The sequence below is a fragment of the Engraulis encrasicolus genome, chromosome 18 (genome assembly GCF_034702125.1).
Source record: "Engraulis encrasicolus isolate BLACKSEA-1 chromosome 18, IST_EnEncr_1.0, whole genome shotgun sequence".
Lineage (NCBI taxonomy): Eukaryota > Metazoa > Chordata > Actinopteri > Clupeiformes > Engraulidae > Engraulis > Engraulis encrasicolus.
In genome coordinates, this window is record NC_085874.1 from 31,264,943 (window position 1) to 31,279,840 (window position 14,898).

The following is a 14,898-nucleotide window of genomic DNA, read 5'->3' on the forward strand; positions in this document are numbered from 1 at the left end:
TGTATATGATACCCCCATTTATCCTCAAGGCAGTGATTAATGAAAACAAAACAAAAAGTTTGACTGAAGTATCTGAAGCATTCTAAATTTACAGTGTGCAGTACAGCACGCAGTATTTGACCTCTGCATTTGAAAATTTCTGGTTACGGCCCTGCTTCTGTCTATAAAGTTTTACATCCATTTCTGTGCCAGGGTGCTTTTTTCATTTTGGCAATAACTTATTCATAAGGCCCAAGGGCCCCATCACATCAAACTCGTGTAAGTGACACATATTTGCCACAAACAGTTCCAGAACACTCGCACAGATACGCGCACATATACACAAATACGCACAAATAGTAAACACACACACACACACAGACACACACACACACACACACACACACAGACACACGGACAGTGAAACCATGTAAACACACCACCATACGCAAATACTGTCTCTCTCTCTCACGCATGCATGCAAGCACGCAAGCACCCAAGCACTCAAAAGACAAGGTAAGGAAAGACTGCTTTATGTGACGGTGTCTGAATGAGACAAGCAGAGAGTGTCAGTTTGCACTAAAAGAAAGTTGGTGAGTATAAAAGGACAAGACAGGAAATGGGTCTCGATGGGTATGGGGGTGGGAGGCCGAGTGCAGAGTGTGTGTGTGTGTGTGTGTGTGTCTCTGTGTGTGTGTGTGTGTGTGTGTGTGTGTGTGTGTGTGTGTGTGTGTGTGTGTGTGTGTGTGTGTGTGTGTGTGTGTGTGTGTGTGTGTGTGTGTGTGTGTGTGTGTGTGTGTGTGTGTGTGTTTGAAAAGGATTGGAGACAGATTGGGACAGACAGTGAACGTGAATGGATGGAGATAGAGGGAATGAAAACAAAAACAATGGGAGACAGAGACGGAGAGATTGTGATAGTGAGAAAGACAGTGGTGTGGTGGGCCTATCTGGAAAAAGCTATGGAAAAAATGATAGGCTCTTAGTGCAGATGGGGTCGCCGGTGGGGCTATTCACTCACTGTTTGCTGAAAATACTCAACTACATCATAGCAACATTGCTATGACATTAGGGAGAGCAATGAGTAACATATTAAGACATAGCCATTACAATTTTGATGACAGTAAGGTTATAACATAGTGTCTGCGCCGAGGGGTTAAAGAAATGATGGCGCATAGAGGAGGCTGCGGTATGTGAGCTATGCCCCTCAGCCAATGGAGGGACAGCAGTCAGTTGAACCTGGGTCAGATAAGGGCTGAGTTCTTGAATTCCTTCGGTAACACTTCACAATAACCCTCCGCTAAATGGTTAACTTTAACTAATGTTAACTAATGGTGTTTGGTATTTGGTATTTGATGGTAAGGTATTATTATGTCGTCCCAGAAATTGTGGAGTGGTGGTGGTGGTTGGGGGGGGGGGGCAAGGGGTTTGCATCAGCTCTGCTTATTTATAATTAAAATATATTAGTTTAAGGCCTTAGCCGTGGCTGACACGGTTAAGGCACTGTCACACCTGAGACCCCGGCTCCATCACATTTCCCGATCCTCCCCCGTCTCTCACACAAACTTTTCCTCTTCACTGTCTCTATCAATAAAGGCATTAGACAGCCTTCTAAAAACTTTTAAAAAGTAGTCCCGTTCCAAAATTGTAGAATAAATGCATGAACACGACTTTTCCAGTCAGTGGCAATAGCCTATACAGTTACTGGTGGTGACATCATCAAGGCACCGGTTTAAAAAAAAAAAAAAAAAAAACTGCTGAAATTATAACAGGAAGTCACATGATCGTTCCTGTCGTGATCGTGTGTGTGTGTGTGTGTGTGTGTGTGTGTGTGTGTGTGTGTGTGTGTGTGTGTGAGAGAGAGAGAGAGAGAGAGAGAGAGAGAGAGAGAGAGAGAGAGAGAGAGAGAGAGAGAGAGAGAGAGAGAGAGCGGGGGTCAGCTGCAACTCTTTTATGCCAGTCCCATTCAAACTATATATTTGGGAAGCAAGCCAAGCAATCACAGCTGCTGAACTATCCCCACCACCTACTTCACCTCAGATGAACCTGAGGCTAAATTCACCCCAGCAGGTCTCTATCTAATGAATAGGACAAGAATTATTCCCCTCGTAATTAGTTTGGACGGGTTGCATATGAACGCGGTGTGATGCTAATTTAGAAGCCTCGCCGCATTATGTAAGGGACGTGGGACGGTATCTGATTCCAAGTGACAGGAGCCCCGGAGAAAAGTTGTTCTTCTTTGGTGTGAAAAGCGTGCGCTTTTTTCCCACCTCGCTGACGGGGTCTTGATAAAAGGCGGGACACGTCAGGTGGCAAGCATACCCGCCCACTCCAGCCCGTTCCTCACACATCTGCTCGTGCTCTCGTCGTCTGCAGAGGAGAGAAACAGCGCGGGACGCAGCGGAGTCGAGTCCACTCAAGGACTCAAGGACTCGCGACAGCAACGCTATCCAGCCAGAAGTGACATCTCTGCTGAGATCTTCACACTATATTTCCAACATGCATCTCGTCTTTCTTCTAGTGATGACCGCCTCGCTCATTGTCGGTGAGTAAAATGTAAACTTTGGATACTGCTGCAGAGCACTGGTTTCAGCACCACGGTCAGTTCCTCGTGCGCATCGAGCATGCGGACTACAATTTGTATAGGCTACAAACTAATGGAAAGTATGCCGGCTTTAAACATTTATCACTGAAAGATTCGAGTCGTATGAGGACAAATCCATTAGCGTATGGGACTTCCAGGCAATGTGATTAACTTGAGAAACTCCAGAGACTCTGAATGGGTTTTGGAATCGTGACTGTGGAATGCGCTGGTCTTCTTGAGTAGCTAATTGCTGTTTCATGTGGCGTTTTTCCATTACTAGATAATCAGTCACTTCCAACGGCAACCGCAGGAAGGCGAGAAGAGTTGGTACGTACTGCCATAGTGCATGTTTATGATATATCATAAGAGTAAGTGGTATAAAACGTGTCCCTCCGAGGAGCTCCACTGACCCATTAAAATACCCTTTCCAGCTCAAGAGATGCCTGATAGAAGCCCTCTCCTATGCCCTTGCCAAATCAGACGCAGCGCCGGAGCAGCCGGAGTGCAAAGAACTCTTAAAAGAAGGCAAGTTATAGTTATGTAAACGGAGCTGCTTGCATGATCATGCTCTGCCGTCTGTGGTGCCTGATTCCCCGGCCTCTGGATGTATTTTGCGCATCAGCCGCCTCGCATCAGTTTAGGAATGACATGACAAGTTCTCACGCACACGGCCGCGCCACATTAACCAGAGTTGCCAAAAGCTATATGCTGTATATCTCTTGGAGCAGAAGATACATAGGCTAGGCTGCCTCTTATCAAGTCTTGTCTCACGGCGGAAAATGTGCGCTTGGTTGGAAGCGGTCAAGCAATCTGAAGAGACATAAAGCCGCCCACTGTTAATGTTAAGACAACAAAATCCTTTTGATTTAGATGTGGAATGAAAAGCATTGTCATCACAACTGAATCACATTCACCATAATTTCTCTGCTGGGAGAAGTAAAGAAATGGTCCAGGATTTATTCATTCTCCTTTTTGTTTTGCTTTGGTGTATTGGTGGGGGAAGCTGAAGACTAACTTGGATATTCTGTACATTTCTACATAATTGGATGTTTGTCATATGCATAGATAAAGAATTGTCATTTAAACATGTGGGCTATTTTACTGGATAATTTGTAGAAATGTCAAATCAAATGATATGTTTAACTGCAATGGACTATGACATAATCCATTTATTCCAGTGCCCTGAAACTCATTTGGAATTGAAATGGTAATCTAGTAATAATTGAATATAGCCTAACATGGTGCAAACAAACAAACAAACAAACAAACAAAAAAACAAAAACAAGACTTCAAGACCTATGCGACCTCAAATGCAGACAAACACAAGTCTGCACTTGAGGAGCTCTTTTCCAAAATGCTACAAAAGCCATTTAAATGGCATATGTATGTTTTCTTATTATTTGATAGTAGGGTAGCATGGTGGCAATTGGCACTTGATTCATTACGATATATCATTGATTCATTTTTCCGTTCCAAATTCAAACAGTGATTTTGCTGATCAAATAAAACATGGTATCTTTGAACGTCTTTGGAAATGGATGGTGTTTTGGAAAAGAGCTCATCACCTGGCATTGCAGAGGGGCTTTGGCCAGGTATTGCAATGACCCTGTATGTTCTTTCTCTTTGTCTGCCTGTCTGTCTGTCTGTCTATCCACAGTGTGTTTCAGTCCTCTACAGAGGGTGGCAAACACACTTTGAGTCATGCACAACACACATATGCACTGTAAAAAATGATGTCAGTGATAAGTCATGATAACTTATATAGTTAAGTTATCCTGCTATAAAACAAAACCAGCATGGTTTAACTTGAAATCACATGTTTACCAGCTGCCTCAGAATTCCAAATTAATTTAAATCTTTATTTCAAGTTATGTGAAGCTTTGAAATGAACATGTGTGAAGCTTTTTGTTCAAACACAAAGCTTCAATTCAAAGCTTCACACAACTTACAATAAAGATTTAAATTGACTTGGAATTCTGAGGCAGCTGTTTTTTTACAGTGTGTTGACCCGAGGGGCAGGTTCAGGTCCATCCCTGATTGCTGATGCTTATTTATTTATTTGTTTTTATCTCAGGACTGAAACAGGAAGCAGAGGTGAAGCAGAACGTAGAGGAGGTGCCGTCACCAGGAAGTACAGCAGCAGCAGCAGCCAATCAGGAGCCAGACATCGAGGCCATCCACAAACTCCTCAAGGAGAATGCGGAGAAACGCCAGGCTGAGGCAGACGAGGAACGAAGCCAGGAGGCCTTCCCAGGATACGAGAGGAAGAGGTGGCTGCTGCCCTTCATGTGGAAACGGGCAGATGAGGTCGGAAAAGATGAACGGAGCCAGGAGGAGTTCCCCCAGTTCCAGTACCAGAAGAGGAGCCACCTGCTCCTGTCCGAGATGGAGAAGCGCCAGGAGGATGATGACGACGAAGAACGCAGCCAGGAGTCTTTCCCCAGCTACATCACCAAGAGGAAGAGCTTCCGTGGCGGGAGACCTAGCCAAAGCAGACACCACAGGAGCATGGAACCTGATGAGGATGAAGAACGAAGCCAGGAAGCCTTCCCACAGAAGAGATATGCAGATTACACAGACGATAATGAAGAGGAGAGGGTGAAGAGGAAGAGTTTCCGTGGCGGGAGACCTAGCCAAAGCAGACACCACAGGAGCATGGAACCGGAGGATGAAGAGAGAAGCCAGGAAGCCTTCCCCGATTACCTTCCCGTGAAGAGAGACGCGGAGGGAGATGAAGATGAAGAGGCCAGGGTGAAGAGGAAGAGTTTCCGTGGAGGCAGACCTAGCCAAAGCAGACACCACAGGAGCATGGGGCCGGAGGACGAAGAGAGAAGCCAGGAAGCCTTCCCTTACTCAGAGGAAGAGGAAGATGAAGAGGCCAGGGTCAAGAGGAAGAGTTTCCGTGGTGGCAGACCTAGCCAAAGCAGACACCATAGAAGCACAGATGAAGATGAGGAACGTAGTCAGGAAGCCTTCCCACAGAAGAGATATGGTGATTACATAGACGATGAGGATGAGGAGAGGATAAAGAGGAAGAGTTTCCGCCCTTCAGGCCGACCCCATCAAACCAGACGCCACAGAAGCACGGAGCCCGGAGAGGAGGATGAGGGTGAGGAGGAAGAAGAGAGAGTGATCAGGAAAATTTGGCGACCATCAGGCCGATACCATCAGACAAGGAAGCACCACAGAAGCCTAGAACCCGAAGTGGAAGAGGATGCAGAGGAAGATGAAGAGGAGAGGGAGAAGAGGAAGAGTTTCCGGGGCGGGAGACCTAGCCAAAGCAGACACCACAGGAGCATGGAACCTGAAGATGAAGAACGGAGCCAGGAGGCCTTCCCAAACTCAGAGGAGGAGGAAGATGAAGAGGCGAGGGTGAAGAGGAAGAGTTTTCGGGGCGGGAGACCTAGCCAAAGCAGACACCACAGGAGCACATCTCCTGAAGATGAAGAACGTAGCCAAGAGGCCTTCCCCAACTCAGCAGAGGAGGAAGATGAGGAGGAGAGGGTGAAGAGAAAGAGTTTCCGCGGCGGAAGACCTAGCCAAAGCAGACACCACAGAAGCACAGAACCTGATGAAGACGAGGAACGTAGTCAGGAAGCCTTCCCACAGAAGAGAGATGACGATTACACAGACGATGAGGATGAGGAGAGGATAAAGAGGAAAAGTTTCCGCCCCTCAGGCCGACCCCATCAAAGCAGACGCCACAGAAGCACAGATCCCGAGGACGATGAAAGAAGCCAGGAAGCCTTCCCTGAAATCCTGACACAGAGGAGATACGCCGACTACGCCGACGATGAGGACGAACAGGAGAGGATCAAGAGAAAAAGTTTCCGGGGTGGTAGACCTAGCCAAAGCAGACATCACAGGAGCATGGAACCTGATGAAGATGAAGAACGTAGCCAGGAAGCCTTCCCACAGAAGAGATATGCAGAGGAAGAGGAAGATGAGGAGGACCAGAACAGGGTGAAGAGAAAGAGCTTCCGTGGCGGGAGACCAAGCCAGAGCAGACACCACAGGAGTATGGAGCCTGATGAAGATGAAGAGAGAAGCCAGGAAGCCTTCCCCGATTACCTGCCCATGAAGCGATATTTGGAAAACTCAGAAGAGGAGGAGGAAGATGAGCAGAATAGGATCAAGAGAAAAAGTTTCCGTCCCTCAGGCAGACCGCATCAAAGCAGACGCCACAGAAGCATGGAGCCCGAGGAGGACGACGAAGAGCGGAGCCAGGAAGCCTTCCCAGACTACCAGGACAGGATCAAGAGAAAGAGCTTCCGTCCCTCTGGTGGGAGACCCCACCAAAGCAGACACCACAGGAGCATGGGGCGCGGAGAAGGGGCAGAGGAGGCGGAAGAGGAGGAGGCCCTGAGGGAGCTTGGAGAACGTCTGCTGGCAGCGGAGGAGGCGCAAGAGGAGGAGAAGCTCAACCCCTTGATCCCCCGAGGCTACTACTACCCACCGGCCTGGTACAAGAGGAGCGTGGCAGCCTCGGCCGCAGCCAACAACCTGGCTCGCCTGCTAAGTTATAAGAGGCCCCAGCTGTCACGGCCAGGCGCGGCACCGGAGCCACCCCAGCAGAGACCGCTCACCCCAGGGGAGGTAAGGACACTCTTTTTGTTTTGCAATGTTTGACCGAGTAAATGGGTGAACATCCTTCTAGATAGGCCAACTGCTGGAGAATCACGGTACATGTAAATCTTAACTTGTCTTGTACTGCTTGTCTTCTTGTTTTGATTAAAAGTCTGCAACATTTCGGTCTTTAGGCCTGACAAACCTGAAAACCTAAAGGTCTAAACGTTGCACTCTCTTAATTAAAACGAGAAGACAGGCAGTGTCGGTTTTGTTGGAATTATAAGGATACTCTTTTTTAGCATTCATTTTGTAAAAATCTATGAACAGATGATCCTTGTTATGGATTTTCTGTTATCAGAATGAGAGGGACGAAGTCGTAATGTATTACTGAAGGCTCTATGTAATGTTGTAGTAGTAAAGTAGTCAAGGATTTTCAGTGGCTATTACAGCGTTCCTCTGGGAGAACGGTGTGTATTATGCGACTGTATAAATTTGACAGTGAAGAGTAGACAGCAAACAAAGTGGGAGAGAGACATAGGAGTGGGTTGGGAGATGGCCCAGGTCAGATTTGATTGAATCTGGATCTTCATGGAATATTTACCTGTGTATGGTATGGGTGTATTATGGGTGTACCACCACATCCCAGATATCCATGATTTTGAGGAAAACACCATTCTCCACCCCACCCCCCCACCACCACCTCCACCACCACCACCTCCACCTCTCTCTCTCTCTCTCTCTCTCTCTCTCTCTCTCTCTCTCTCTCTCTCTCTCTCTCTCTCTCTCTCTCTCTCTCTCTCTCTCTCTCTCTCTCTCTCTCTCTCTCTCTCTCCCTCTCTCTCAATTACATGTCTATATACTGTAGCACTTTAATGCTATATTTTCCATACACATCTTCAAGCATCATGTTGCTCAGTCCTTTGCAGCTTGCTATGTCATTTGCTAGTCTTTATTTCTGGACGAATTTAGATCTCGCTAGATGGGCTAGTGAGATCAGGGTCAAGGACGTAGCCAGCTGCTGTCCATGAATCAGGATATGAGAGGAATGAGAAAAGGAAATGTGGTGTGTGTGTGTGTGTGTGTGTGTGTGTGTGTGTGTGTGTGTGTGTGTGTGTGTGTGTGTGTGTGTGTGTGTGTGTGTGTGTGTGTGTGTGTGTGTGTGTGTGTAAATATATATGGGCCCCAACACTACTCCAAAACTGACAACCAATAAAATGAGAACAGCAGTGAGAGAGCGAGACAGAGACAGAGAGAGAGAGAAGTAAGTACAGAGAGAACAATTTCTGTCTTATAGGGTTAGTAGGGGATGTGAGCTTAAAGGCTGGACAAATAAACTGATTTGTGTAGACGGCGTCTTTGGGCAAATGTAGTTTTGCATTGTTATCACTAATGTTAAAGGGTCTGAACAGACATGGCCAAAGGTCAAATTTCATAGGTTACATTTTAAAAGGGTGTTATGAGTTAATGATGCCATACAGTAGCAGACTGAACATGAGGAATGTGGAACCGTGTTAAGTTCCTGATTAGGTAAAGTAACCAAAAATGACAGGTGAAATTGGAGGATGTCACCCCTCCATATACATGTACATTTAAAACTTAAGAAGAGCAAATAAGAACACTTGAAATTGACAATGGTGATGATTATTCATGAAAAAGAACAGGTTTGTGAATGGGCTGCAGAACGATGGACATTTCACGCACACTTCAAGGATTTGAATACTGTGTAGTAGTTTAGCCAACTGCTGAGGATATTAATGTACGCAGCTTCCTATTCAGCACAGTACTACTGCTGCAGAATTGGGGGGGGGGGGGTAGTGTGAGGGTAGAGATTTCTAGAGTACTCTAGAGCAATGGAGCTTGTCTTTGCCTGGCAGTAAACACGACACAGAAGATTAGAGACAAAAACTCAGAGAGAGAGAGAGAGAGACAGAGAGAGAGACAGAGAGAGAGAGAGAGAGAGAGAGAGAGAGAGAGAGAGAGAGAGAAATAGAGAGAAATAGAGAGAAATAGAGAGAAATAGAGAGGAAAAGGGAAAAAGGAAAAAAGGGAAAAAGGGAAAAAGGGAAAAGTGGGAAAGGGAAAACTGAATTGCTTGTGTTGCTACTGTGACACAGCTCATATAACAGCTGACAGCTATAAACGACTACAAGCAAACGCTGCAAGCATTTCCCCAGGGGGCTACCTACCACTACCACAGATCCCCCCCATACACACACACAGGCACACGCACGCACGCACGCACGCACATGCACACACACGCAGTGTTTTCTGAAGGCCACCTGTGTTTCTCTCTCTCTCTCTGTTATGTGTGTAAGCACTTGAAGATCCTTCTCACCCTCTCAAGTACACACACACACACCACACATACAAGCACACACAGGCACACATTCTCGGTCATATCCTACTCTAATTAATATTTGAATTAGTATATAAAATGATCTGACGCAGGATAAAAAGCCTTATATGAGAGCAAGACTCTGGTTCTACTAATTAAAAGCCCTACTGCAACAGTGACTTAATTGGCACCACAATAGCCCTGAGCCAGGCTGCACTTCAATGGTCTGGTTTAGTTCAGCACCATAAAATGTATATATTTTTTTTTACGAGCGGTGAGCATGCGTATAGACCCGGTGCATTAGAGGCAGATCATTTGATGGGTCAGCTTCACGGTCCGTCACATAAGGATGGCAAATGTGAAAGTTTTAGTTTTAGAAAAGAGTCGAAACACTTAGTATTCATTGCAGCTTTTGCAATTTGCTGACTACATCAATTCAAAGTGCTACAGTTATCTTACACCCCTTGCGGTCCTGTATCCTATGCTGTGTTTACCTCAGTGTGCTGTAATGGGTATCGAGAGAGAGGCTTTAACTGCATTTTGTGATGCTTATGGTGCGGTGCGGTGTGGTGTGGTGCTGGCCGGCTGGCCGTGTGATTGTTTGAGCTGGTTTCAACTGCATTAGGTTGTGGTGGTGGTGGTGGGTGGTGCTGCTGCGTGCTCGCCCGAGCAGGTTTGAGCTGCATTTGGTCGACTTGTGGTTGTTGCTGCGGCGTGATTGCCTGAGCAGGTTTGAACCGCATTAGGTCGTGCTGTGCCATGTGACTGCAGGGTTGTCAGCTGCCTCTATAGTACGAAAAGGGAAAAAGGAAGGGGGGGGGGGGGTTCTAGAAGAGTCAGAGTAAAAAAACATTACAATATCTTGCTTTTTTCTTAAGTATGCGTAGGTGTGATTGGGGGCTAAATAGAGATGCGAAAAAGCAATTAAGAAGATACCTGCCAGTGTTCAATCTGGAACACATAAACATGAATGACTTGTACCAAACTGTTTCTATGGCTACTGTCTTCAAACATGAATGGATTATCTTACTCCGTGTGTGCTGCTTACTGTAAGTAAACTAGTGTTTCAATGAAAAGATACAGTCCATAGTTACAGAATACAAACATGCAGGAAAGCTGACAGGGGAGGGACAAAGGGGTCCGTTATCCCGGGCCCAGGGAGAGGGGAGGGGGAAGCAGAATTGTATGTATGGAGAAGGGGGTCAGATGGTTGCAGATGGTTTTGTCCCGGACCCAGTCAAGGCTGTCAAAGGCCCTGGAAAATAAATGAATGATCTTACTTTGTTTAACATATACTTTAGCCTTCTAAACCAGCCTGTTACATACAGTATGCATGGCTACGGGCTACAAACATGAATGAATTAACCTTAGACAGTATGTGTAGCCTATTTATATATACGCGAGCGTGTACTGTCTTGATGCACATACCGTATGTACACAGTTACTGCATCTGCAATCTGTAATTTGTAAAAATGTTCAAGAAAATGATCCAGATATGCATATTATGCATGCCTGCATGTCTATGGCCTGTAGCCTCAACATGAATGAACCATGCTGATACGGTGCGCACTTACTATTTTCACGATATGGCATGAATGAACTACTCTGATATCCGCATGAATGGCTCCTCTCTCCATCCTGCGTTTCTACTACAGCGGAGGGAGGTTTGTTACTGCAGATTGCTGAGTCAGGGGCTTTCACAGGCGGCTGTCCTCAATATCATTTCTGTACAGTATAGCGGGAAATGTGCTGATAAGGGCCGCTGCACCGCTGCTGTCTTACGCGCAAGTTATAGGATTCAAGATGGAAGAACAAAAAAACGAGTATTTGACATTGAGATGTACCAAAACAAAATGGCGACATTTTTTTATTACGCAGTATAACTTAAAAACAGCAGCCGTCGACCGAAAGCACATTGTGCAAAGGGGAAGTGAGAGGGGCAAATAAATATGAATCTTAAAGCACAGATGAGCAATGGATATAAATCCATAAATCAGACAATGGCTAGAGAAAGAGAGATATTGGAAATACAATATAAGGAGAGAAGCGGGCAAAAAACAGAATACAGGGAGAGAGTGAAACAGAACAAGATATACGTATTGTATGTCAATTCCTCCAAACCTGTCAATTGGGCATAGCCTTTTCCCTTTCATTGTGGGGGTCAGAGTGAATGGAGTGAAGGGAGAGTGAAATAGAACAAGAGGCACTAGGATTCATACAAACCTACAGTAACCTGCCATACAAGCCTTCATATTTGTACTGTGAGGATCAGTGCAAATCTGCCAACACTCCATGATCTTCAAGTACTTTTAGACACATCTCCTACTTCTTACAAGTAACCCCCCCCCCCCACACACACACACACACACACACACACACACACACACTCACACATCTCAACTGCCCTTTAGTAAAAACCACCTGGATGTTACTATTGAAACGTTGACAGCATGGTATGACCTGGTGAGCTTGAATGTGATTTGGCCCTGCTTCACTGTCTGCTGCTGGTGTGTCTGACAGAGAGCTTCGCGCCCACTAACCTGCCAACTGGGTGACCTGGATGCTGGCCAAAGTGCGCTGAGCAGTGTAGTATGCTGTGTGTTTGAATGCAGTTATTTCAAGCATTGTGCATACTTGCACTGGACGCATTAGTTATGCATGCTTTGCTGTGCTTCCCCAGGACACTTACTGGTCAGTCTGTTGATGTTCTTCAAAGCAGTGGTTCTTAACTGGTGGGTACAGGGATCCAAACGTGGGTTGCAGAAGGGGTCTTGGGCGGGTCGCGGAACTGTGGTCTAAAATGTATTGCTTAACCGTCTTATTGCCAGTTGATACAAAATTGCTCTCTTCGTAATAATAAGAAATTAAACGGACATGTCTTATGAAATGTATTACATTTTGTGAGCATTAGAAAAAAATGACTTGAGCACTTATGAATAAGGTCAACAGACTTTTGTTGCATGCAAACTCTCCAAAAAGTTTCCAACCGACCCATGGACCGGGGTGCAGTGGTGCAAAGAAAAATAAATTGGGTTTCGACTTGATGCAATAACAAATTGTGGGTCCCGAGACTATCCCAGATAAGAACCACTGCTCTAAAGTGTACCGAAAATGCACTGCAGTGCCTTGTCAACTGCCAAAAGTTCACAACACTTACTGATTTTTACTGCCTCACACTCACTCCCTCTCTGCCTACACTCTCACACCAGTGGCAGAAGGCTACCAGGCAATCACCCACACACTCAGACACAGACACACACATACGCACACACACGCACACACACACGCACCATGGACTGTATGAGTTATGGAGTGAGAGTAAAGGGCGAGAGACAGATATTAGCCATGCAAAACCATGCAAAGTCTAACAGCTTTTCAGTCCAAAAAAATACATCTTGCAAACAGAAAAAAATAACCTGCTGTATTTCTTTTTCCTCATTGAGCAGTACATTGTGTTTGTGAAAGTGTCAATTCTGACAAGCTTTCTCTTACTTTTTCCCTCCAAAAGGTATATTTTGGTGGGGCCCTATAGGCAATTTCCTTGTCTGCCAATTGGTAAACGCATCTCTTTGTGTCCACAGGAAAAGGAACTGTCTAACTTGGCAGCTATAGACCAGGAGATGCAGGTGATCGCCAACGACATCCATAAGGGCCGCGCGGACTGAACAAGGACGTTCCAGCAGGGGGCGCCGTCTGAAGAGACGGACAACAACAGTCTGGGTTCCCCTGGCTGGTCCCCACGACCTAACTGTAACTGTACAGAAACTTGGGTGTGCAAGCCAACAGGAGCCGACTGTAAATATAGCCATTCATCTCCGTAGTTACTGTTACAATAACCGTGTTTTTGATTATGTAAACACTAAACTGTGACTTTGTCAATATGCAATCTCTAGTGACCGTAGTCCAGCCCCCCTTGTAGACTTGAAAGGGGTGCTGTTTAGCTGTGATGTAGAATAGCTGTCTTGTTGTGTTGGCTTCGGCCTCGATCAGCTTCACAAGATAGCGCGCTTCAGTTAGCAGCTTCTTTTTTTTACTCGTTTCCTGCTCCTTAATGGCCTTCGTTACCACACAGGTACAACATAACCTAATGTTAATTGATCTTTCATTGATTTTCCATGGATGAGCACGACTACAGCTGAGACTAAGATGAATGAGCAGCCTTCTTTTAGTCCTGTGAGAACTGTGAGAACTGTCGGTATTGCAATTATTATTGTTACATCATTTTAATGGAGTGTAATTTGAATAATTGAATAGTTTCATTTTTTCACAGTAACATTTTTTGATATAATGAATACTTTAATAATTAGTATTTACTTTGCAATTACATGGAATGATTTGATTACTTAAAGCATTTTGATTTTAGATGAGTTTTAATTTGATTTTCATTTCTTACATCTGTTTGGGTTAAAATGGTCAGCTAACTAACTACATCAACAAAAAGCACACAAAAGTCAGACTGCACACCCAAGACAACTGTCTGGAGACAAGTAATGGGAACCCTCTAAAGTTGATCCTTTGTCTGCAGTGTAACGTTTTTTTTATTAAAAAGAAAAAATAATAATGCCGAAAAATATCTAGATTAAAAGTGGGTTAAAGCCAGTCTTGCCAATGCCTTTGCTCTGTCAAACCTTTAACATTTTTTGATCTGTACCGGTAATTAAAGCATGGGAATGGACGTCTATATCTGACATTCTGTGATGACTAGATGTTTTGCCTGTGTTCCAAATTCTCTACAATGTTCAGTAGGTTTGTGTTGTACCTGAGTCAGTTCGATATTTAAATAAATAAATAAAAATAATTATTCTGGGATCAATGTCCAATAGCAAAGCCTTTCATTTCATGTCATCTTGTCTGAATGTTACCAGGTGTTTGTCACCCCCACCACGGTATACACTCACCGGCCACTTCATTAGGAACACCTGTTACAACTGTTCATTGAGGCAAATTTCAGATCAGCCAATCACATGGTGACAACTCTAAGCATTTCTGTATATAGACATGGTCAAGATGATCTAATGCAGTTCAAACCGAGCATCATAATGGAGAAGAAAGGCTATTTAAATGACTTTGAACATGGCATGGCTGTTGGAGTCGAAGGGCTTGATTTGAGTATTTCAGAAAAGACTGATCTACTGGGATATTCACACATAACCATCTCTTTAAAAAAAAAAAATGGTACGAAAAAGAAAAAAAACATCAGTGTGCAGCAATTCTGTGGGCAAAAATGCCTTGTTGATGGCAGAGGTCAGAGGAGAATGGCCAGTCTGGTTGTAGCTGATACAAAGGCAACATTAAGTCAAATAACCTCTCATTACAACCGAGGTATGCATAAAAGAATTGCTGATTACACAGCACATCAAATCTTGAGGCAAATGGGCTAGGCCTACAGTAGCAGAAAACCACATTTGGTACCACTCCTGTCAGCTAAGAACAG

The 14,898-nt window shown here is 45.0% G+C and overlaps 1 protein-coding gene across 1 annotated transcript; it reads left to right on the forward strand.

The window, feature by feature from the left end:
- Positions 1–866: 866 nt before the first annotated feature.
- On the forward strand, positions 867–13,651 carry chgb (chromogranin B). The gene is made up of 4 exons (XM_063222147.1): positions 867–896; positions 2,353–2,521; positions 4,635–7,156; positions 13,046–13,651. Exons 1-4 carry the CDS (start codon positions 867–869, stop codon positions 13,127–13,129), a joined length of 2,805 nt encoding a protein of 934 aa, XP_063078217.1. The 3' UTR covers positions 13,130–13,651.
- Positions 13,652–14,898: the final 1,247 nt, after the last annotated feature.

Excerpts from the sequence above, each read along its gene's own strand:
- chgb (XM_063222147.1), top strand. The coding sequence starts at position 867 with ATGGGAGACAGAGACGGAGAGATTGTGATA. Across the intron at positions 897-2,352 it reads GAGACGGAGAGATTGTGATA|AGGAGAGAAACAGCGCGGGA; the intron begins GTGAGAAAGACA and ends CGTCGTCTGCAG. Across the intron at positions 2,522-4,634 it reads GACCGCCTCGCTCATTGTCG|GACTGAAACAGGAAGCAGAG; the intron begins GTGAGTAAAATG and ends TTTTTATCTCAG.